The 23170-nt window shown below is 42.6% G+C and overlaps 1 protein-coding gene across 1 annotated transcript; it reads left to right on the forward strand.

Moving 5' to 3' along the window:
• Positions 1-1231: 1231 nt before the first annotated feature.
• LOC127607303 (PAK4-inhibitor inka2-like) lies at positions 1232-4324 on the forward strand. The gene is made up of 3 exons (XM_052075500.1): positions 1232-1367; positions 1483-1528; positions 3327-4324. The coding sequence occupies exons 2-3, from the start codon at positions 1526-1528 to the stop codon at positions 4248-4250; spliced, it is 927 nt and encodes a 308-aa protein (XP_051931460.1). The 5' UTR covers positions 1232-1367; positions 1483-1525; the 3' UTR covers positions 4251-4324.
• Positions 4325-23170: the final 18846 nt, after the last annotated feature.

Raw genomic sequence — 23170 nt, forward strand, 5'->3', positions numbered from 1 at the left:
AATGTATAGTAATGCGTTTTTAGACGAAAAAACCCACCATGTATCTAGAGTAAGGCGTTTTTAGCCGAAAAAAAAACGACAATGTATGGAAAAGTGTTTTTAGCCGAAAAAAACGACCATGTATAGTACAATTTGATGGACAGAAAAATACAGTTCAAGAGTAAGCTGCATCCCCAGTTGAACTTTGTGTTCACTGTTAAATAAAGATAAGTGCATTTCTCCAGTGTATGTGGAGTTATATGCGAGGTTCACAAATTATGACAATAAACATATTTTTACAACAGTAATTTTTGAGACTTTTTTTAATGTGGGTCAAGTATGGCTCATGAAAGATGTGGCTTAGTTGAGGTTTAATTCAGGCTGATAACAGGAACCTGTTCTGGCCCAGCGTCGGGCCGGAGTAGGGCCAGATATGGTTTTGCAATGCGGCTCAGATCTTGGATGCCAGACGTGGGCCACTGCAGGACCGTCATTCATTGAGGTATGTGGGCAGTGTACGTGGTGTCTGCCCCAGAGCTGGGCCAGATCAATTTTGCTGACTGGGATGATTACTCCTCCTCATTACTCCACAGTTATTTATTTATTTTTTATGCAGCAATGGCTGTTTGAATGTGCTCTATAAATACAGTTGATATGAGTTAAATTTGGACTGACCATCTTGCACTATTTGCCTACGAAAATGTATTTTTATTATTATTTTGTATTTCACTGGGTTCCGTAAATTGCTGATGGGGTAATGCAGGAAACTCAGGTGTTGGTTTCAGGCTTCGACACAGCTTGCCGATGAGCTGATCGTTGAAATCACGTGTGTTGAAGTAGCGAGGCAGATCGAAAGCAGGCAGGATATGGAGTGGAGTGGGACACTCGCCTAACTTGTGAACTGGCAGCGATCAGTGACGGTAAGGAGGTCGGTGTGAATCCTTTCCGGGTGTCGTACACTTTTCACCCGAAGTTAACTGGGATAGGCTTCAGCATCCCCCGCGACCCTGTTCAGGATAAACGGTGTTGAAATTGGATGGATGGATCGGTCCCGTAAAAAATGAAATTAGATATGACGTAGGGTTACCACAGGTATCACAATCCCTAAAGGGGAAATGCACTTCAAACTCTGCAGTATGTATGTTGCAGACCACAGAAACAGATCTCATGACAAATTGCCGGAGGCGTGGCTTTGATAGAGGGGCCTTGCTATTGGTTGAGTGTGTGGCTACTCATTGGTTGAAGCCACGCACTTCGGCCTCAACAAAGTGTGCTGACAGCCTTCATGTTGAGCACAAGAGTGGGGACTCAGCAGCTACAGCATCATCCATAGACAAATATAAATGAAAAATGAGGAGTTGTTGTTTTGCTGGGAACCAAATGTCAAGGTTAGTTTTAATGTTTATACATATTATATATATATACTGTATATATATATACACACTACAGTAAATCTATGGAAATGTAATAAATTGTGTATATCATTACTGTTGTGTTTTGCAGAACACTGAAGAAATCTTAACTTCACTGCAGACACTTCCAAGCAATGGTAAGTTTATTTTTCCTCTTGTTTTCCTGCATGCTGGCGACAGTGTTTTGATTTATCTGGAACATCTTAGCAAAACATTGTGTTGCCCGCTCACCGGTTGGGCACTGTGTGCTAATTCCCACTCACCCACCAGCCCAGGGAAAATTACCAGTTCTCGCTGAGAGTCCACATGTGGACAAATCAATTGTGTGTTTTATAAAGGCAGCCAAGGAGAACATTTTGCCATGGGAGCACAATGTGGCAAATGGTGATGCTGCCCCACTGTGCATAAAGTTAGGGAACGACGAGAAGATGGAGAAGGAGGAGGAGAGGGGTTCCAAATGGTTCAGAATTCACAGCTGTGATAACACCATATCATATGGAGTCTCCAAAGGCCAAACATTTAAAGGCTGGACACATTTAACACACTTTTTCTTCTATTTAGTCATTATAGAAAAAAAAAACCTCACTGGCCGCAATGGGGTACTGCAATTGTACTGAAGGCTGTTTCTAATTACGGTACTTTTCATGTAACTAAATGACCAAAAGAGTGGCAGTATGATGCATGCACCACAACAATAAACATAGTGTCAATAAAAACTGATCATTGTTAGTAGGGCAGTAAGGCAGAATTGTTGACATTGTTGTGTTTGTAAACATCCTCCTGAAAAGTGATAATTTATTGATATCGTAGTATTAGTAGTAACAGTAGTAACAGTAGTAGCTGTACTGCTTAGAGTACCTTGCCTATCGCCAAAGTCAGCTGATATTAAAAACAGTTTTTATTAATGTATCACATACACTTTAATCTACACAGTTGAGTAAAATAAAAATGTCAAAAACAAATATGAACTCCTATATCATACAAATGAATAGATCAGGCAAGTGGCGTGTGTAATATGGGACATGATAGGAGAAGGCCGGTGGAGCTGGGGATGTGATCAATGGACCACTGAGTGATGCTTCCTATGGGGACTGGTTTAAAACCCAAATTACTTTTATTATTCATCACTCGGGCGGCACTGTGGTCGTCTGGTGTTAGAGTTTTGCGATTGTTGTGATTTATTTGTTTGTTCCTTTGCTTTTACACAAGTCTTATAGTTTGGAACCAGCCCGCTATCATGATTTAGAGAAGCCCACAAAGTGCCGTCTGTACAGAACCGCACGAGGCGTCGTATAGAGAGGAAGTTTCATTTCATATTCTGCTCTTATGAACCCAATGTTTTTGTGTTGAATCGTGCATACATTTGTGCGTGTACCTCATCAACTGTCCGGTTGGTGGATAGGATTTTGTAAAAGTTCAGCTTCTGAGTGTACAGAGTGTCCATTTCTGTTAATTATATGATTTCACGTGTGATGCTGCATCATGTCGATTTTAGTTTGACTTTGAATACGTCACTGTGAATCATAGTGTAAATCCTCAATGTTGCATTTGAACAGTCATGTCGCAGTCAACATCCTGTATGAGAGGATATGTCCTACTCAGCTGCATTTCTCCCCCTTCAAAATTTCCTCTCCTGCCAGAGGAAGCAGAGAGCGTTCTCCACATCTGAAATGTGCATCCTGCTCTTAGATTTTTTTTTTTTGCGGATCACACCGCTTTGACGTGTTGATGGCCGCCCGAAGGTCTGTCAGGAATGTTTTTGCACGCTCACCGAGGCCGGTGATCTCAGCTGCTAAAAATCCCTCAGAGCCAGGAGCAACACAAGGAAGCGTTCAGGTCTCTCCTCTCAAATGGGATGTGCTTGAAAGACGGCTTCGTTGTTGTGTCCACTCCTTCGTTTTGATTGTTTTTCTCTCTGTCTGTTTGGTTCACCAGCTGTGTAAGGGTGATTCCAGCGAGCGCTTTCGGAACCGCACGCAACACATGATGCAGGACCCGAAGCAGTCGAGCAGGCCGAGGCCCCTCAGCGAACCATGCGACCGCTCCTTTGCCGTAAAACGCCTCTGTAAGCAGAAGGCCCAGCAGGAGCGACTCTGGAACCAGCGCGTGTCCCAAGCCGGCGAGGCCAACACTTACGACTCGGCCTGCTGTCTAGCCAACCCGTTGGAGGAAGGAGAAGAAGACTCCGACGGATGCTTGGCTCGAAGCCCACCCAACAGTGAAAAGAGCCTGGACCTTGACTCTGGCTACTCGGAGGCCTCTTGGCATGATGAAGGCATTGTTCTGAGGAGGACAAGAAATGTGCGAGTTTCCTCTTCGGCTTGCCTCCGTACAAACATTGGACCGACAAGTCGGATCCGACCCAAATCCACCTCGGACGCTTGCTTGGAGCGCTGGACTTCCTTTGAGGCCAGCGACCCAGAGGACTGGACGACAGCCTTGCTAAGCAGAAGTAGGAACAGACAGCCTCTGGTTCTAGGGGACAACAGTTTTGCAGACCTAATAAAGAACTGGATGGACCTACCGGAGTGTCCAGAACCTGCAGAACTCAAGCGAAGTGCTGGTCGGCGTCTCGCCAAGGACATCCTGGTCAACATGAAGCGGCGACTGGCCGGGATGTCTAAAAGCGTGGAAACGAACCAGAAACCGTCAGAGTCCGCTCGAGGGAACAGGGCTGCCGAGGCTCCGAAACGACTGTCCTGCCCTGTGGGACACCAGTTACTCAAACCTTTCTTCCACCAGTCGCACACGGGCTTGCATGCCATCGACTCAAACTTCTACCACTTCACCGCCACTTCGCTCATGAAGACGGGCAGCCGACAGCCCATAATATGCAACGACATCATCGGCTACATTTGACTCTATGCAATGGATTTTTTTTTTTTGGTCCAGATTATCAACTCAAATAAAACTCCTTTATATTTAATTTTTTTTGTAAATAATCTGTAAACTGTTTCTTTATCCTTTCAAGCACAATTCTTTACCGTGTACAAGCAATATGACTGGCATACAGTCCAGGGTAGCCTTTGCATGATGCTCTCCCGACCGGCACTGTTGGTCTCACCGTGCGGCTTGGATGGCGTCTGTGGATTACCAGAGGTTGTGACGTCAGAATCGACGCGATCATGCTCACTATGTCTGTTTGTAGTATTTTGTCTCTGCAGAATAACATTTGCCAGTACATTGCAATCATTCCATTTTGAGAGGAATTACACATTGAAACACAATTCATTCCGGTCGACCTGGAGTTTGTTCTCAGTCCAAAATAAACAAAATAGTCAGAGAAGAAAAAACAAACTGTATGCGTGACTCCTTTACTCATAAACAGATCATGATAAATCCTGCGCAATCAACGGTTAAGACATCCACAAAGTAGAAAAGCTTCCAAAATAAAAACTCAAAGCACATCATGTCTGGATTCGATGCTCAGTGACACTGGACAAGAGTGGACCCCAATGTACTCTTCTTGCTGACTTCTCTCTTTCTTCTTCTTTTTCTGTTTTCAGGCAGTTATTGCCTCGATGCTAATTGAATCGAGGTAAGCCGACGTGTCGTGCATTTCAACTCATTCACATTTATACAGTACTAGTTACCTAAAAAAAAGTGACAAGACTTAACGCAGGCAATAAAAAGGCAAGCCAAGGCAGCTTTATTTATACAGCAAATTTCCTATGCAAGGCAACACGAGAACCCTGTGACTTGGACTGAGAAGGCTGAAGTAGGATGCTAAACGCAAATCGGAATAAGGATCACAAGTGTCCGCTGTACAAATAAAGTTACTCGTGGGTCACTGAGGTTTTATGAAAAGGAAAAACCAGAGCCATGCGAGGACGCGCAAAAAGCTCATCGTCCAGCTTTTTCATCCGAGTAGCTCACATGCTCCAAGAAAGCGTGTTGCATAAAACAGCTGCGTCCTTCCACCAGTCAAGGCTCTCATCTGCCTTCACTCCTCCAACAGCGCCCTCGGCCTGTCCTCAATTAGGCCTTGAAAGCGCTCCAGCGGCAGTGGATCATCCAATCCACATGCAAACGCCAGCATCTACTTCTTAACCTTCAATCTACTTCTTAATCTTCCGAGGCCTCACGCAAATGTTGCCGTACAAAGCTTGAAGTGTTATAAAAGGTCAACGGGGTTCAAATTCTGTTGCAAAAACAAGCAAATAGTTCATTTCAGTCCCCCCATCATCATGGGCCTAAAATACCGTTTTTTTTTTTTGATGATGAAATTAACTTGATCAAAAATATTTTGTGGTTACTTGAAAATGTCTCATTTGAAGTGCATTACGTTTTGAACAGAATCCTTCTAAACTGTGCAAGATCTCTTGGGAGTCATAACACATGATATAAAGTGAAAACAAAAAACTCTTTTTTCACCCAGAGCAACCTGGGGCATTGTTTTAGAAATGCCCCCTCCCCCCAAAAAAATCAGAAAAAGTAATTGGTAAAAATAATTCAGTCCTGCACAGTTCTTAGTCCTTGCATAAGATTTTAGCGGTTACTCTCAAACAAATATTTCAGTTCACTTTACATGGTCTTTATGCAAATATGTGTGCCATGTGTACACATATTTGCAGAGCCTCTCCCTGCCCCCCCCGAAAGTCAGGAAAGGAAGGGCGAGCCATGCACAGGATGTGACTCGCTGGCAGGAGGGGGCATTTGTAATGTGGGCCTGCTGTGCACATGGTCAGCCTTTCAAACACAACAGCAGCTCCCCAGAGACGTAAGGCTTGACGGCGCACAACCCTCACATGCTCCTGCGCACCAAATCTAAGCCCGTTTTCCTTTCAGAATGCAACTCTGAACCTGATTTGTGGTTTTCAAATCAGTTCATCTCAAGCGGCGGTAAAACAAAACAACGGTGGCGAAACTCACATGCGGTCACACGCAGCACACTTTTGGAACAGGGAGGAAAACAACTGCTATATTCCTGAAACATACCAGTTATGTGTTTTATTGACAGTGAGCGGGAATTCTATTCACTTCCGTCCATTTGCGTCATAACGTTGCCCGTGGGTCGCCATTAAGTCGGGATACTCAAATGTGGGAGTGACTCCGTCCACTCAAGCATGTGAAGGTTATTACGAAATTGTCCCAAACCTGAATTTTTAACTTCATACGAACATTGACCGCATGTTTGTTGACGTAGACGTGGATTCCTTTCAAACAGTCCGGGGCGTCCATCCTAACCTGCAGAATTTCCAAATAATCGCCATCTTTAAACCCGTCTAAAGCAAACACTGGGAAACCTGAGAAGGAGCATTCTCAATCATCATGGCCCATCTATCGATGCTTGTTCAAGTGTGTGTGCGTCGACAGACTTGGAGGACGAAACACCTCATCCTACGAAAGCTGTTTACTCTTTGTACCTGCGGTGGCTGAATCAAAAAAAAAAAAAACAAAGAAATTCGCCATCCACCTCGACCTCCTCCTCCAACTCTTCATCATCGTCATCATCAACTCCTTAGACAAGACATTCCGACTATGTTTTCCCTCCTCATAAACCAAGAATTCTCTCGCAATTGGAATGCAAACACCCGAAAGGTAGCGCAGTGAATGCAGCCACGGCATGTCAATGTGTCCACCCGGAGCAAAAGCTCTGCCGCTGGCCTGTGAACTCAAACGGCGGCAGCTTCTTGCAAACACATTTCAGCGACCTGGGCTGTCAAAGGTAAATAAGGCCTGAGAAGGAATGCCGTCAGGTTCATTGGGCGTGGACAGAAATTTCGGCAAAGATGGCCTGAAGAGACAGACGAATTCTGCATATGTGTGTTAGCAAACATGTTACATAATTGGAAGGGGAAGAACATGAACTGCACGCATAGCAGCAACATACTGCATAAGAAAAAGGCATATGCCATGGAAGGTATCATTAAAATATTACCGTACATAATAATTGAAAAAAAAAGTCTGCAGTTTTAAAGATAAAGAGCATATATCGATATGCAGTATACAACATATCTATATACTTTACCTCCCAGCGTCAGTTGACTTTTAGCTCGCCCGATATCAGAACTGTCTAGAAGAAATTAAAAGAAGGAATTCAGATTATCTCGCGAGACTGAGAATGACTTAAGAGGTGTCTTTTAAGAGTACTGTACTGGTTGAATGTTGGGCCTGCGGGGGTGCAAAATAGCCACTTCAAAACAATGCCTATTGTATTGTTATGTGCTGGAGGAAGGTGAGCTGCTTTCAGGGTGGCAAAACACGTCCAAAATATGCACCGTTGTTGCCGGCAGTGCGCGGATAGGACTAATCCTAACTGAGGTCGGGTGCAGAGATGACTCTTCAACCGGGGCGATAGCCCCGCCAGAATACTGCGTAGCCCCGCTTGAGCCCCTCCTGTATTTTAGTTGATTTTCGCAGCCCCCGTATATATGAAATATTGGTAAAGCTGCGCTCAGCCCTGGGAGAGAAAAAAAAAATCCTGGAGCATTGCTTGGTGATGGTGATGATGGGAGGCGGGTGCAGCCATTCCACTTTTGGAAAGGCTGGAAGACTTCCCAAAGTCTCTTCCTGCCGACCTCCCCGTCTGTCCCTCAACAAGGAAGTCGTGGTTAATGTGTGTTCGTTCCTGCAAGCTGCTGATAGACACAATGCATCAAGCACACGCGCGCAAAGGGTTGACGAATGAGACAAAGAGGGTGTGCGGGATGTGACGATTTCAAATCCATCATTCAAAAAGGCTGCAACAGCCCAGGAACCTGTCAAAGGTCAAAATGGGTCTTCCGCGGAGAGTAAATGTGCATCTACAGTAGATGAAACATCCTTTTTCAGTTTTATTGTCATCCTTTACCATCAACCATCAGAATGAGAATCATCAAATCATCAAGAGTGGGTCAGGGGGTACGAGTGATTTTTTTTTTTTATCGGCTGTCCTAACTCTCCATTGTACCAGTAGTTCGATTTATTTACCCCATTTTGTGGCAGCACCAAACCAGACTGTGATGGATGAGAACAGTAACAATTCGAGGACCGTTGTATAGAATTGCCTCAACGGTTTCTGTGTCAGTGTTTCCTCAGCAGGGGTAGGAAGTACATCCTCTGCTGAGTCTTTCCCAGGATGTTGGAAATGGCACTATTTTTGATGATCAAGAAAGAGGATGATTGTTGAAGTGGAAGGCTTTGGCCAAATGAACCCTATCTAACCAAAAAATATGTAACTACCGGTACATACATTCCTGCATTTAAGTGTAAAATTCAAAGAATCACACTGTGACATAAAGTATTTGTTTATTAAGCACCTTTAGAGATGTCCTGTCACTTATGTCACTGTCAGGTTTCCAGTTTGAATGAAATGTTTTCTGATAATCACGAGCTGAACGAAATCCTGGAAGTCCAAAACTAAAAGGTTTTGGTGACTACTGCAGATGGGTGCTCAGTGTCTCCTTGTCCAAATGCATGTTTGCATGGACAATGACTGGGGACATTCACACTGTGCAGCAAGGCGGCACATGAATAGAACTGCAAGCCTTAGCAGATTGGAAGATTACAAGATGACTGATGTTTCTTGTTCTTCCAATGTTTGCATGAACTTTCTCCCACATTCTCCCGAAAACACATGTTCAAATCTCAATTCATGTGAATGTGTGTATCGATGTGGTTTTGTCTTTTTGTTGCAAGAGTTTAACCTGAGACCGGTTCAGTGTCACTACCCGCTAGTCGGCTGGAATACACTCCAGCTCCAACGTGACCAAAATGAGGACACGCAGAAGGGTATTACAGAAGTTAAAGTCAACATCACCATGCAAACGCATGTAACATCACATGGCTAGAAGAAAGTCAGACTTGCTTCCATGCAGAAAAGGAAAACATGTCAAAATATGACACTTGAGTGTGCTGTCTGTTTCACAAGAAGTGCACTCGGCTCCTCCGCAGACGATTTTGGTCCAATTATGTCTGCTCTGGCAGCCAAGCATTTCCATCAGGGGTGGGCAAACGTGCTCAAGGACCACATCTGATGTTTAAGAAAACAGATAGGCCAAGTCATCTGTAGATGAGGTCATAATTAACAGACGACAGTATAAATGAATGAATGAATGAATATATATATATATATATATATATATATATATATATATATATATATATATATATATATATATATATATATATATATATATATATATGGGGCGGCCCGGTAGTCCAGTGGTTAGCACGTCGGCTTCACAGTGCAGAGGTACCGGGTTCGATTCCAGCTCCGGCCTCCCTGTGTGGAGTTTGCATGTTCTCCCCGGGCCTGCGTGGGTTTTCTCCGGGTGCTCCGGTTTCCTCCCACATTCCAAAAACATGCATGGCAGGCTGATTGGACGCTCTAAATTGTCCCTAGGTGTGAGTGTGAGCGCGAATGGTTGTTCGTCTCTGTGTGCCCTGCGATTGGCTGGCAACCAGTTCAGGGTGTCCCCCGCCTGCTGCCCGAAGACAGCTGGGATAGGCTCCAGCACCCCCGCGACCCTAGTGAGGATAAAAGCGGTTCGGAAAATGAATGAATGAATGAAATATATATATATATATATATATACACATATATATACACGCACACATTTTATTTTCAGGTTGCACGTGAGCACACGGTTTTGGCAGGATGATGAAAACTAGGAGCTTTCTCTTCATTTATCTTGCAAATCAAAATTTCATTGTTTTTTCACCCACTTTGTTTTGTATGTGCACATTTTCCACCCAAGCTGAATCTATTTTAGTTTCCTCCCACTCCCTTCCGCTCGCTCATATCGGCCGCACAACCTTTGGCAGGAACCTGAAGCCAATCAATGCCACGCTACCATCGGTCTGCACGAAGAGTGACGTCAGCTATTCTATACCATAGCAGACAGAGCGAGGAAAAAAAACAACAAAAACAGTAGAACGGGTGCCGGAGCCCAACAAGCTCCTGGAAACAATTACAAACGTTAGCCGCAAGTTCAGCTTTTCCCATGTAACAGTAAGAACCAAAACATTTTTCTCCAAGGAAAGATGAAAATGTGATTGTGAACATGTGACCGGTGTGGAAAAAATTATCTCAGGATCTGCTCCAGTATAAGCAACGCATTAAGGACATTTGTCTTTTTTTGTTGTTGCTCTCGTCAAGGTTTCACTCTTTAAAGTACCCAAAACTGTACCACTGGAGACTGCTAATGCTAATGTTTAGAAACATCGTCTAGTTTATATATACTCTATGTCAATGTTCTATGCAACTTCACTTTTACTTCCAAGCCTACGGACGGCTATTGTTATTTCACATTGTTTATAACAGAAAGACTGTTTTGAAATATTCACAAGATACTAAGGCTCAGACTTGCCTTATTAATCCGGATTTGTTCTGTTGACAGTAACGAAGGCCCCCCCCCCCCCCCCAACCATTCAAAATTGAATCGTAGTATTCCAAAATAATAAAGGATATTCAAATTGATATTTTTTAAAACTTTCTATTGAAGCAGAAAGCAAGCACGGTGGCGCTTTGGGACTGATGCTTGTTGCCCTCTTCCTTTTTAGTTTAAAATGGCTTACACTCCCCGGGATCCTTCACCCTACCGTGGTTAAAGGTACAATCTGAGATGGTTTTGTGCCTACACCTTCACTCTCTTAGCTATTCTGAATAATAATTCATCATTTAAAAATCATGTCACAAAAATATTAGAAGCCGCTTTGTCTGTAATACAGTTTTATACCACTTTTAACTGCAACCAAAATACAGTAATACGCACATTGCTAATATGTAATGGCAAAATGTGTGGTCTGCATGAAGAAAATTACAGAGAAATTACATCACATCACACGAACTGGTGCCTAAAAGGTCTTCCGCTAAATTCCTTAAAATGGAGAAATGGCCTAATCTCAAATCTAATCACAGCTGTAAACCAGCTTTTGTGCTTGTGGTCTGCATGAGAATCACGAAGCTCCAATTACACTGGCATTAAGATGTAAACTTGAAACAACGTCACATTTGCAACATATATGCACTGCAATGAGAATGAATTAAAATATGTCTAGCGTGGCTTGTAGTTGAATACATTTGCAAAAGAGGAGGATAAACATTTTTGGGTCAGTTGGATATAAGCCTTCAAGGGTGACGTCCATCAGTTGTGCAATTTTGCAGCCAATACGCTCATCTCTAATCCACACATCGTGCATATCCCAGCTGACTTTTTCGTCATTGTTTTCTTCATCAAATCAATTACAAAAAACTCATTTGGACAATTTAGACTTCACCACAGCCAGGAGATGAGACACAATAAATTAATTTCATCTGCACAAAGGCTGCTGACTGATGTCTGAATCCCCCAAAAAATAGAAAAGTCAAAAGAAGTTGAGCCTGCCAAGAAACCAAAATGACTCTCAAGTCAAGAAATAACTGTAAATTACACATGCACTCACTTGGACTGTGTGAGCTTTTAACCTTGTTCTTTAGGATGATGAAGGATTTTGGAGGCAGGAGGTTAGTCTGTCCAAAGAGACTATCCACAAAAAAGAGGGCTCTTCTGCCACAGCTTCATTATCTTGGCCAGAATCCCAACAGTGGAAATATTTTTACAAGCCACGTGGCTGTTGACCTGCTTCTTCAAACGCAATCCGCTGGGTTTGCAGGCTATCAAAGTGAACTTTAGGAGGCACACGGAGCATCTCTCTGATCTTTTGAGGGGTTTTTTTGGGGGGGGGGGGGGGGGGGGTGTTAATCGTCTTTAAGCTTTCTTTATGTGTGCGTGATCTGGTTCGTCTTTATTGAACCAATATCTTGTAGTGATATTCAAAGTAAATATGTTTGCTGTCAAGCATCATTTTCCAGCAAATAGTTGATAATGACTGGAGGCACTTTGGATGAAGCATTCATGAATATGCAGTACACTACCATTCAAAGGGTTGGGGTCATGCAAGAAATAATTTTGTAGAAAGAAATTGCTAATGTACTTTGGATCAAAATGAGTATGTAGTTCTGTTTTTCAAAAAAATGGTAGCAACTTTCCAATGAGTTAGATAACAGTGATCATCAGGCAGCGTGAAAGCGGGAAGTGTTGGCCGCAACAACAAATGGAAACATAAATGTCAAATGATCAATTTCCTCTCTGGCGTTTTTAGTTTTTTTTTTTCCGCTCCGATTGACTTTGTGCATCCACCCGCCCCTGTACAAATATGTTAACGTCATACAACAGCAGCAGCAGCAGCATAGGGCCACTGACTGTCATTGATGCTGCCTGTGACATAAAAGTCTAGGGATCACGCTATACATTTCAGCAAAATAGAACATTTAAATCATGTTATACACTCTGAGTGTTGTACAAACTCTGAATGATGATGTTGTGCCAAAAAGCAGAAACCTTTATTGACTTTGAAGGAATACAATAATTTCCAAAACCTTAGATATTACTGGAGAACCTAGTAAGGTCCAATACAAGAGCTGTATCAAAAAGGGTTCATTGTAAAGCTAATACATCTCAGTTTTGCATGATTTTCTCAGTATAGAATGCAGTTCTTGTCAAAAAATGCGACTGGTATCTTATATCAGAACTATTAAAAGTGTTACCATTGTTTCTCAGTAAATCAAATGAATGGTGTCCAGTCGGCCAACATGCTAATATGGCTAACGAGTGCGTAGTTGTCTTTTTGCATTTCTGGACTACTTTTTGACACTTGCTTTTTGCAGAGCGCCCACTAAATGTAAAACAAGCTTAATTTGTTTCATTTTTTGGTAAATGTTTACGATGATGCTTTAGCTTGTTAGCATGGCGCAATTATGGCTAACACCCAAAAAACCCCCAACAGATTAAAAAAAAAACATTTATGACTGTTAACTAGCAAATGGTGCTTGAAGAACTGTTGTATAAAAGATAAAAAAGATTCGCTTCAGCACTTGGCCCCGTGTCTTGGACCCAATCACAGCTACGACAATATACGGTCAAAATACGGTCATATTGCATAAACAGATCATCTTTGTGACATTTTTGTTTGATGGTGTGCCATGAGATTTTATAAATGTAAGATATGTGCCGTTGCTCAATAAAGCTTGAAAAACATTGACTTAAACTGTCACAAGAGTCCACAAAAATCATCTTGGGCAATAGCAGTGTTTGATGGGAAGTGTCATCTGCTCTCCGATCATTATCGACGTCCATGAATAAACAGATGGCCGGGACACCCAACTGTTCCCTGCGACCCACCGCAATTATCCAGCACACAACAGGGAGGCTAGTCAGCGCAGCCCCTTTTCAAAAACACAACCAGACAAGGCACTTCTCAGGAGAGTGCGAGTTTTGACATGCTGACCCTCTGCCTTTTCAATGGCTCCCATTGAGGTGTAAAACAGCAAACATCAACTCAATGCGATTGTCTTTCAAATGTGAAGATAACAACACTTCACCTGACTGAAAATGACCCAAGGACCGGTGGCCGAATGTCAATAAAACACGGCCCCAAAATAAAGCAGAGTGCTGCGGACACGCCGGAGCCTGCAGAAACGTGAGTGCGCCAAATGGCCGAGGGATTCTAATTATTGGGGACAATAGAACCTCTTAAGTCATGACCAATTTTACAGTAGACATACATGAAGTCTAAATACATGCTTCAGCAGCATGTTACATTGATAACAGAATGATGCAATTGACGATATAGGGTCATGGACTGTTGGCACATATTATCGGAAATTACTCTTATCACTGCACGGAGCATTGATGAATCAAACGCTTTAAGCCATCAGAGGTCACACTGTCTGGGTTGTGTTGCATAAAATGCAATGGATTTTTCCGCGTATTGGCCATTGGAGCATCTTATTGACGTTGGTTAAATATGAGCTTGGATTCTTCGTCACCAATTGAATGGACGCTTACTCAGCACATGCCCATCCTCCAAATTACTTGTACTGAAGTACTCTAAATTGTTCAGTAAATTCTTTTTCATTTTAAAAATTCCTAATCATTAAAAATGTTCAGGGCATATGTGCAAAACAAAAACAAAATCTGATTTGGATGAGTCACAAAATGCAATTAAATCACAATAAAATGAAAAGGCAACTAGGCATAGGTTGTAAATGTGGCAAACTATTGAAATGGTTATCATCAGCAAAGGCTAGACACACAATCAAATACATACAGAGGATATCAAGCCTTCGTAAAATGTTCATTTTTTTTTCATGACAGAATTAGATAATATCCACGCAAATAAATGACACCCACAGCATTAACACAATGGTGTCAACTGTACACATCTCTTTTACACCCTACTCACATTCAACGTCCATGTTGTCTGTCCCCTCACAATATGGTTGCAACATTTGAGCCAATTTTTTAACCAAGAAAGCAAAAGTGTTCCCAAACTGTCAAAATGGTCGACCAGGAAAACACGACACCATGGCCTTCCATTGTGGCCCTCAACTAGATATATAGAAAAAACTAAAAAGCTATGATGAAATGATCACTCAAATTTTGTTACTTGTATGTATTTTCCAACATGAAATCTACAGAAATAAACAAGAATATGTTGTTCTGGTTCTTGTTTATGTACACTTTAACAATTCCCCTCCTCCTCTTCTACCCAGACACATTTCTGCTTCTTACGTTGAACTGGACGCCCATGCGCTTTGTAGTGGTGCAAATCCAATAATGGGGGGTCTCATGGATGTAAACACGGCAGATAATCAGAACCACTCCACTGTGAACCCTGAGCCGTTTCCACCGAGCGGTATGGTTCAGTTCACTTTGGGCGCTGTATACAGAGTGAGCGAGGATGGTAGGATGACTGTTTTCCATGACTTGAGCGCAAAAGTGAACTTTCAATTACTCTTCATTTGAGAATCATATGTGACACATAAATAACAGCTCCAAAAAAAAGAGGCATCAAGTCATTAGGTGAGAGTCTGGGCAAAAATCTTTGGGACATGTAAAACATCTGGAACGGCCGACACACTAAGCTCACTAATGAGAAACCTTTTGCCCTTTTTTCCCGCCAGCATTGCTACGTTTATTAGAAAATAATGAAACAGAAGGAGAGACACTTTTAATCACTTCCACGTGGAGGGAGAAAATAAAAAAACTTCAAAAGAAAAAGTTTGCACGTGACGGAAAGTTTTATTGTTGACAGTCAAGAGAGTATGTTAACACCACAATATACATGGGGTCCTTGGTTTTATGACTGAGTTCTAAACTAGTTCTTTGCACCCCGTTCGTAACCTCAAAATATCATGTGCAACAGCACTGTTGTAAACGGAAACCCCCAACCCAATACCATGTGTGAGTCTGAATGTTCTGAACTCCTGTTTTGCTACCGGTGTTATATTGAGCAATCAGGAAGTGTGGACACACAGCAGGCCGTACGTGACAGCATATCATCCTTTCAATCACCACCTCCTCCATTTTTTGACAATTGCTTCAGGGTACGATCAATGCGACACAATTGAGCCAACTCCTAACAATCAACAACTTCACTGGTTACGACCGAAAAACTGGATTTTGAGAGGCTTTCTGGGTCCAATGCAGCAAAATAAGAGCATGCAATCACTGCAACAGATGAACCTTAACAAATGTTGAATCTGTTCTTGCTGACTAGCTGGATAAAAAAAAGCTTGGAAGAGACAGGATGTTTTTTTTTTCATCAGTTCCTTCTTTCCCTTTTATATCTCTATAAAATAGTTTGATGTATTACTCATACGCTCTCCCTGCTTAATATAGCCTCAAGTGGTTTCTATTAGCCCCCCCCCCCCCCGCCCCCCCACACACACACTTCGCTCCCCCCTCATGCCTGCAGCAAGGAGACATCAAGCCATGTTGACGCCAATGCCATGACAGGTCATTGATGATACATTGAAAGTAAAAACAACAAGTCCGTAAAATCACCATCAAATGAACCATCTTGACAAAACAACACCGAGCACACAAAAAGGCCGCAATTAACAAACAGAAGCTAGAAAACAGCAGGAGGCACAAGCCGTCGTTGCTGACGGCTGATTGTTCACCAACCCGCGAGCGCTATTCAGGAGTGATGTCTCCGTCTTGAGTTACAAAGCTAACAATGGAGGTCCACGCTGGATCTCCCCGGTGGAGCACTAAGGGCCTTGGATCAGGTTCAAGCCATCCCTCTGCTGGCACGGCGCAGGCGGAGCGCAGATTGAAGCAAATGTGAGGCAAATCTGTTCCTTTGTTGAATACGTCTCTCTTTTTCCAAAGCCTGTTATTTGTGCGGCAGATGTGTGACCATGTTCACATGGTATCACAAAGAAAGTGGGTTTACTTACTGCATGCATCAAACCAACGCTGTCCAAAGTATTCCAGTTCACGAGTGACATAAGGCACCGTACAGAGAAATCAAATGTATCGTATTTTCCACTCTAAAAGGTGCACTGGAATATGAGGCTCAGCTTCAATGAATGAATGGACTATTTTGTAATTTTTCATACATTGGGCACACAACTTTATATTATTTATAAGATGCAATCTACAATGCATCCACTAGATGGAGCTACACTCAAGGAAACACCAACAGAACGATCAGATGTCAGTAAAACTTATTTAATAAAGCAGCGACACAGTTCACTTAACCAACAGCAAGTTATCACATTTACTCGTTAACGTTGAACTCTCTCTCTCTATTTCCATGTTCAACTGCGTAACCGAACGCCTTCAATTTGAACTCTGCGTTGTCAGCATGTCTCGAGCAAGGAGCCATTTTAGGGTCGAAAAATTACCGTAATGACTACACACATGGCGCATCGGATTTTAAGGAGCGCTGTGAAATTTAAGAAAATGGAAGGCTTTTAGGTACGCTTTTTAATGTGTAAAATACAGTATTTAAATCGCTGCAGAGTCAAATATCTTACAGGAATCAGACCTTTAACGAATGCGGATACAAATCATATCACGTATCGAATATGTTCCAATGAGAGTGCGGCGTAAATTGACAGAAGGGTGATAATAGTTTGAGAATTTACATTAAAATGTGCTCCAAATGTGCTCCATACGAGGTGGCTTCATCGGAAAAATAAGAAAGATAACAAAAGAACGATGGTGTCATATGGATGTGATCCGCCTTTATATTAATAAGGGGAAAAGAGTCAGGCTCAAGCCAAACTAAATGCTACTTGACATTTTATTTTTGTATTACTGTTTACTGAATGTGCATCTTTGTTGTTAAGATTCAAAGGGAGCCCTATTTTCTGACATGCTTAGCACAGGAAAACGAAATCCTTCGCGGGTGCTGTGCAGACTCCGCTCGCTGACCTACTACACATGGCATCCCAGCAAGGCAGGAAATAGCCAGCATTTCTGCAAGGTTTGAACAAAGAAACCAGTGTCAGAGTTGACCTTGGTCCCTCCCTCCAACACCGCTATTTCAAGAAGAGAGTGAAAGGACTGGCTTGGAAAGAGAAACATCAGGATAGCGTGAAATGGCACCCACAAAGTGTTTAAGGTCAACTTGTGGAGGATGTGTTAAGTTGGTTGGCGGGTGTACAACATCGCACACATTTAAAAGAGGTCCAAAATGGCTCCGGAAGATGTTATATGGCGCAATATTTAAATCGACTAGCTAGCAAGCGATGACACACACATACACACTATTATGGCTTGAGATGATGTTTCTGTGCTCATAGTCCAAGCTGCATGGACACGTCATTCATTCGTCTGTCATACCCTTGAAGGAAATGTTCAGCTCTTCTTCGTTGAAGTGCACGACATACAATGTGAAGTAAAACCTTGTGTATTTGTAACGTTCTCAAAAAGATATAATCACATGTAGTGGTTCACATATGTACACATATGATTGTCCTTGCGATGTACAGGTGATGAGTCCATGGTGTAGTGCACGGGATATGCGTCACCTTTTGTGGGATTTTATGCAAAAAGCATTACACTGCAATTTTTGTATTTTGAGGTCAGGTTTCAAAAATACTGTGTTATCCATCCTAATTATTATTATTATTATTGCTAATTAAAGAACATGGCTTTTTGTACAAATATTATTTAATTCTCGTATACAGCTTGGGAGCACTATTTTTATCTTACAGTACCAAAGTATAGAGAACACTTTTCCATTTAGTGACATATTACTGACAAATATTACTGTTACGTCAACGTACAACTGTTTGTATTTAAAATTGAAATGTTTTGAACGTTTTGTCATTTTGCCCTTCCTTCATTATCCAGTTACTGCAAGCAAGATGGGATGTTATTCTCCAAACTTCACAGAGAGGAATATTATTCCCAAAGATTCATCTGTTGAGTAGATACGGGCAGGCTCCCGTATTTGTTGACATATTTCTACCTGAATACAAAGATAGGCGCAATGGAAGAAAGCCAAAGTGAGCGGGGAGGGGAAACATGAGCTTTAAAGCAACAGAAGTGCAAAAAGGTACAAAATAACATTTTTTCCCAAATTGTATTCTGAGGGTGGGGCAAGTTTATGATGATCCGCAATGGCTGACCGACATCTGGCCGCGCTGCACCGGTTAACATTGCACCACGACGGCTCTGAAGGCTGTTACTTGATATGAATGAACCGAGACCTGTGAGGACAGACGTCTGAGTGGTGGTAAAGTGATCTCTCTTGATACTGCATGTCTGATTACGGATATTTAACAGCTGCACGTCTGTAGCTGCTTCAAACGGGGTCGGGTGATATCTTCTATAAACCCTGGAGAGATGGGGCGAGATAGGTTTCGTTGGTTTCATTTGTGCGGGATCTAATAGTAACTTAACATACACACATTTTGGTATAATAATAAAGCTGTCATCCAACATCGGTCAGCTGAGGCTGCGCGTTGCCACTTTATCAGGTGAGATCATGTCTAGACCACACGTCAGACGCAAGACCACCAGAGCTTGGGAGAAGATATGCATGCACTCTGTGGCAAGTTCTTAAAGTGCGCCATCCATGAAAGTGCAGAGCACTTGTAGCGAGACAGCAAAAAGCTCATGTTCCAAAGTGCACTACAGACATCTCAATAGACCAAGACAGCAAGAAAGAAAACTTAAACATCATTGCACTGATGCATGTTGCTACCTTACTTGTTTGTTTACGTGGCAACGGCATTTTGGAAACACGAATGTATAAATATATGTATAAAAAAAACAGTTTGACACGGTGTGGCTATTTTATGGATTTGCACCTGCGTACGGGTGCATCTGGCAACGTTCTCCCTGCAATAAATGGGCATTCATTTGTATCTGCACTGCCTGCATTCAGTTCAGCTGACTGAATGATTTAATGGTTAATATACACAGTAGCTTCTGGCTGTGATGGATAGTCATAATTCATTCCCACATCCCATGCATGTAAATCTTGATGTCATGAACACATGATCCAAATAAATAAAATGACAAGCTTCTAAAGACTATTTGTGCGTGGCTCACGAAGGGAGGTCGCACCTTCACAAATGATTCTGTCATCGCTGCGGCGATTGTATGCAGCTGCGACATTTTTCCTTTTGCCTGGAACCACAATTGAAACCAGAGCTCCACTGTCTCTGAGTTGCCTGTCACCGCTGCCTGACGCCCCTCCAGACAGACGACCCCACCCGCCCCCTCCTGGCCAAGGCCCCCCCCCCCCCACACTGACCCTTGCTCACCTCTGACTCTCAGCGAATCAATGCCCTGAGTGAAGAAAGCAGCTAGAGGCAGCTCCAGTGTCTCATTCCCTGCTGAGGTGAACCGCGGCGGCACAAGCACCCCTTTAAAAAGATACCGTGAACCTATAAAATCTGGCTTTGCTTTCTAATCTTGTTATGTTTGTCTTCTGAATCCGAGGCTATATGGCATAAGAACCAAGTATGGCCACAATCTGGAATAAGATTGACCACTGAGCTGGATGTCATCCATCCAAAGAATAAAGCGCTTTCTGCCTTGAACGTTGCCCTTCCACTGACTTCATTTTTACAAACACACACTCAAGCCTAAGTGTTTTTTTAAGCATTTTACAAAACGCTGGCAGTCCGATGCCGTGTGAACGGCTCGTTCATGCTCTCCAGCCAGAGAGGAAGGACGTAAATCTCCAGATTTATCCCCAAAGTGGACAGGCTTAAATAATAAATACTGTCGGGCTAAATTAAGTGCACCTCTCAGGACCTGTCATATGCGGATAAAAGCTTTGTGAATCTTTTTTCTAACCCCCCCCTCCCCTCCCCCCCCTCACACACACAAAATCACTTAGTGTAACTGAAGATGGCTGCGAGCTTATAAAACTGTTACTCCCCCCCAACCCCAAAAAGAGGAGTGGTTGGCCCGGTGGGGGACAGAAACACTGTCTGGACAGAAACATACCAATAGATCGTGTGCAGGTGGAGCTGCAAATAACTGTTATGAGTATTGTACACGGTATGATCGTGATGCTTTTGTGACATTTTATTTTCTCATTATTTTATATCGTACAAAACATGTATTGATAAAATAAATGGAGTGGAAAGAATTGAACAGAATGTGCGTCATGGTTAATTTATTTGGCCCAGCCCCTGGTGAATGGCGAATGAATATTTCCTGACGCCGAGAATTAGTACCTGTCTAACAGGATCAGAGAAAATACAGTCTTATCTATTTTGTAAAGTCTTATATTGGATCTGATAAGGTCTTACAGACGTGCCTAATGTAAAGTACATGCTGTGCATTATAATATCATCGGTGAGAATGATAAGTTGGTAAGTTGAATTGTAAGTTGTTAAATTTTACAGGTAAAGAAGACGGCAAATGGGGAAGAATACTCTTGGCTCTTGTGTCGCCACCTTCACACCTCAAGAGTGTCGGTGGCCTGTCTCAGGTGTCGTCTCTCGGTCGGCAGGTAAAGTGCTGTGATTAGTTCTGCTTCGGGAAACAAAAAGAGAGGAGGAGCTTTGTACGGCTGAGGGGCAGGTGTGTGTGTGTGTGTGTGTGTGTGTGTGTGTGTGTGTTTGTGGCATATTATTAGAATGTATAACATGACGAACATGGAGAAAGCTCAACATCGTGGATGTTGCACTGTTTTGGTCTTAGGTAAGAGGCGGAGCAACAATGTCCTCCACTTCAAAAATGGAACTCAATGACATCATCATCCAGAAAAGATGCATACTCTTGGCATCCTTGCATTGTAATGGGTAGAGTATTGCTAATGAGTGGCTTTTTAGCTTAAAAACAAAAAGTCCCCATCATTACATAAGCATTACATAATCATTACATTTCCATAACCATTTCAAAAGATGGGTAAATGTACTGTAAAATGTAATGCATAAAACATAAGCAAATCTATCATTTTCTGATCCGCTGATCCTCACAAGGGTCGCGGGGCGTGTTGGAGCATATCCCAGCTGTATTCGGGCAGTAGGCAGAGGGACAGCGTGAACCGGTTGCCAGCCAATCGCAGGGCATAAATTGAGGAGCAACCATCCACGCTCACACTCACCCCTTGGGACAATTTTTATATATCTATAACATAATTATATTCATATATTCCATTCACCTACCATGGATGTTTTTGGAATGTGGGAAGAGCACCCGGAGAAAACCCATGCAGGCACGGGAAAACATGCAAACCCCACACAGGAAGGCTGCAGCCAGAATCGAACTCTGCACCCGCTGCACCGTGAGGCGTCTGTGCTAACCAGTCCACCACCAGGCCGCCTACATAAGCACATATAAACATAAATTTTACATAAACACATCAAAAAAATAGAAGTGTAGACAATTATAAAATACAAAGAGAACTAGATTTAATATTCACTAGTTATAGTTTTGTAATATTTGCAAGATTCAAACTGGATTATGTACGTATATGGCCCACTCCATTATAGTCCTTAAAATAAAATGTTTGTAAAAGTCATGAGTTTTCACTAGGGTGTAGCTACATACTGAAACCCGATATCTCCTCACACATTGGTAAGTGATGCATTGAAAAAGTCAACTTGCATTGCTGCTGCGTTGGTCTTCCCGTTAGAAAGGAGTGACAAGCATTGCGCCGTGATGGGCGTGGCCAGTGAGGTCATCCTTCCACCTTGGCGGCCCTACAAAGGCGAATCATGCGAATGACGTTGGCCGACTGCCGCGGGCCTTGTTAGCAAACTCCGCGGTGGCAATCCGATGCCTCTGAAAGCCTCCTACACACATTCCAGCCATCCACAGCACCACCGGGGGTACAAATGAGCAGAAGATGGAGCGCGGCGGTTAGAATTTAAGATGACATTTGATATGCACCTAACGTACCTCATACGCATTCATACTGCGCTCTCGTGGCACTCATTCAAGCTTGTCGAACGTCGTGGCTCAGGAACTGGAGGGTGGCCGACTCAAGTCCCTCAAGGGGTCTCATAAATGTTTCTTGTTATGAATGCTTTCACAGCAACGAAGGCTGAAGGTTTTGTCCTAAAACTGACTCCTATTTGTAAAAGTTCATAATTACTTCCAGCTTGACTAGGCCCCTGTTTCACCATACCATACGCCATACAAAGTTTTCTCATACATGATTGGGAGATCCCGTTATGGTCAAGATAAAAAAAAGCCTACTAGAACCACTAGAATTCATTTGAGCTTCATCAGAGAGACTACAAAGGTCCCAGGTGTGTGTTGACTCCTGTTTTACGTGGGTTTGAATGTGGTTAGTTAATTTCTGAACAAAAGAAGAGCTCTACATGAACAAAGTTTTGAAAGGCTCGAGTTTGGTCACATATTTTTTAACATCACAAAAATCTTAACCGGGGTGTGTAGACTTTTGTTTCCATAGGTATGAACAATTCAAATCTATAGTCCAGATTTTCACATTTGTGTTTTAACACTTGGAATACCATCAAATTCACTAAAAGAACCAAACGCGCCAGGCTATTTTTGTTTAGGTTTCTCATCCTAAACATA

This window comes from Hippocampus zosterae, chromosome 9, assembly GCF_025434085.1.
Source record: "Hippocampus zosterae strain Florida chromosome 9, ASM2543408v3, whole genome shotgun sequence".
In the NCBI taxonomy this organism is placed as follows: Eukaryota; Metazoa; Chordata; class Actinopteri; order Syngnathiformes; family Syngnathidae; genus Hippocampus; species Hippocampus zosterae.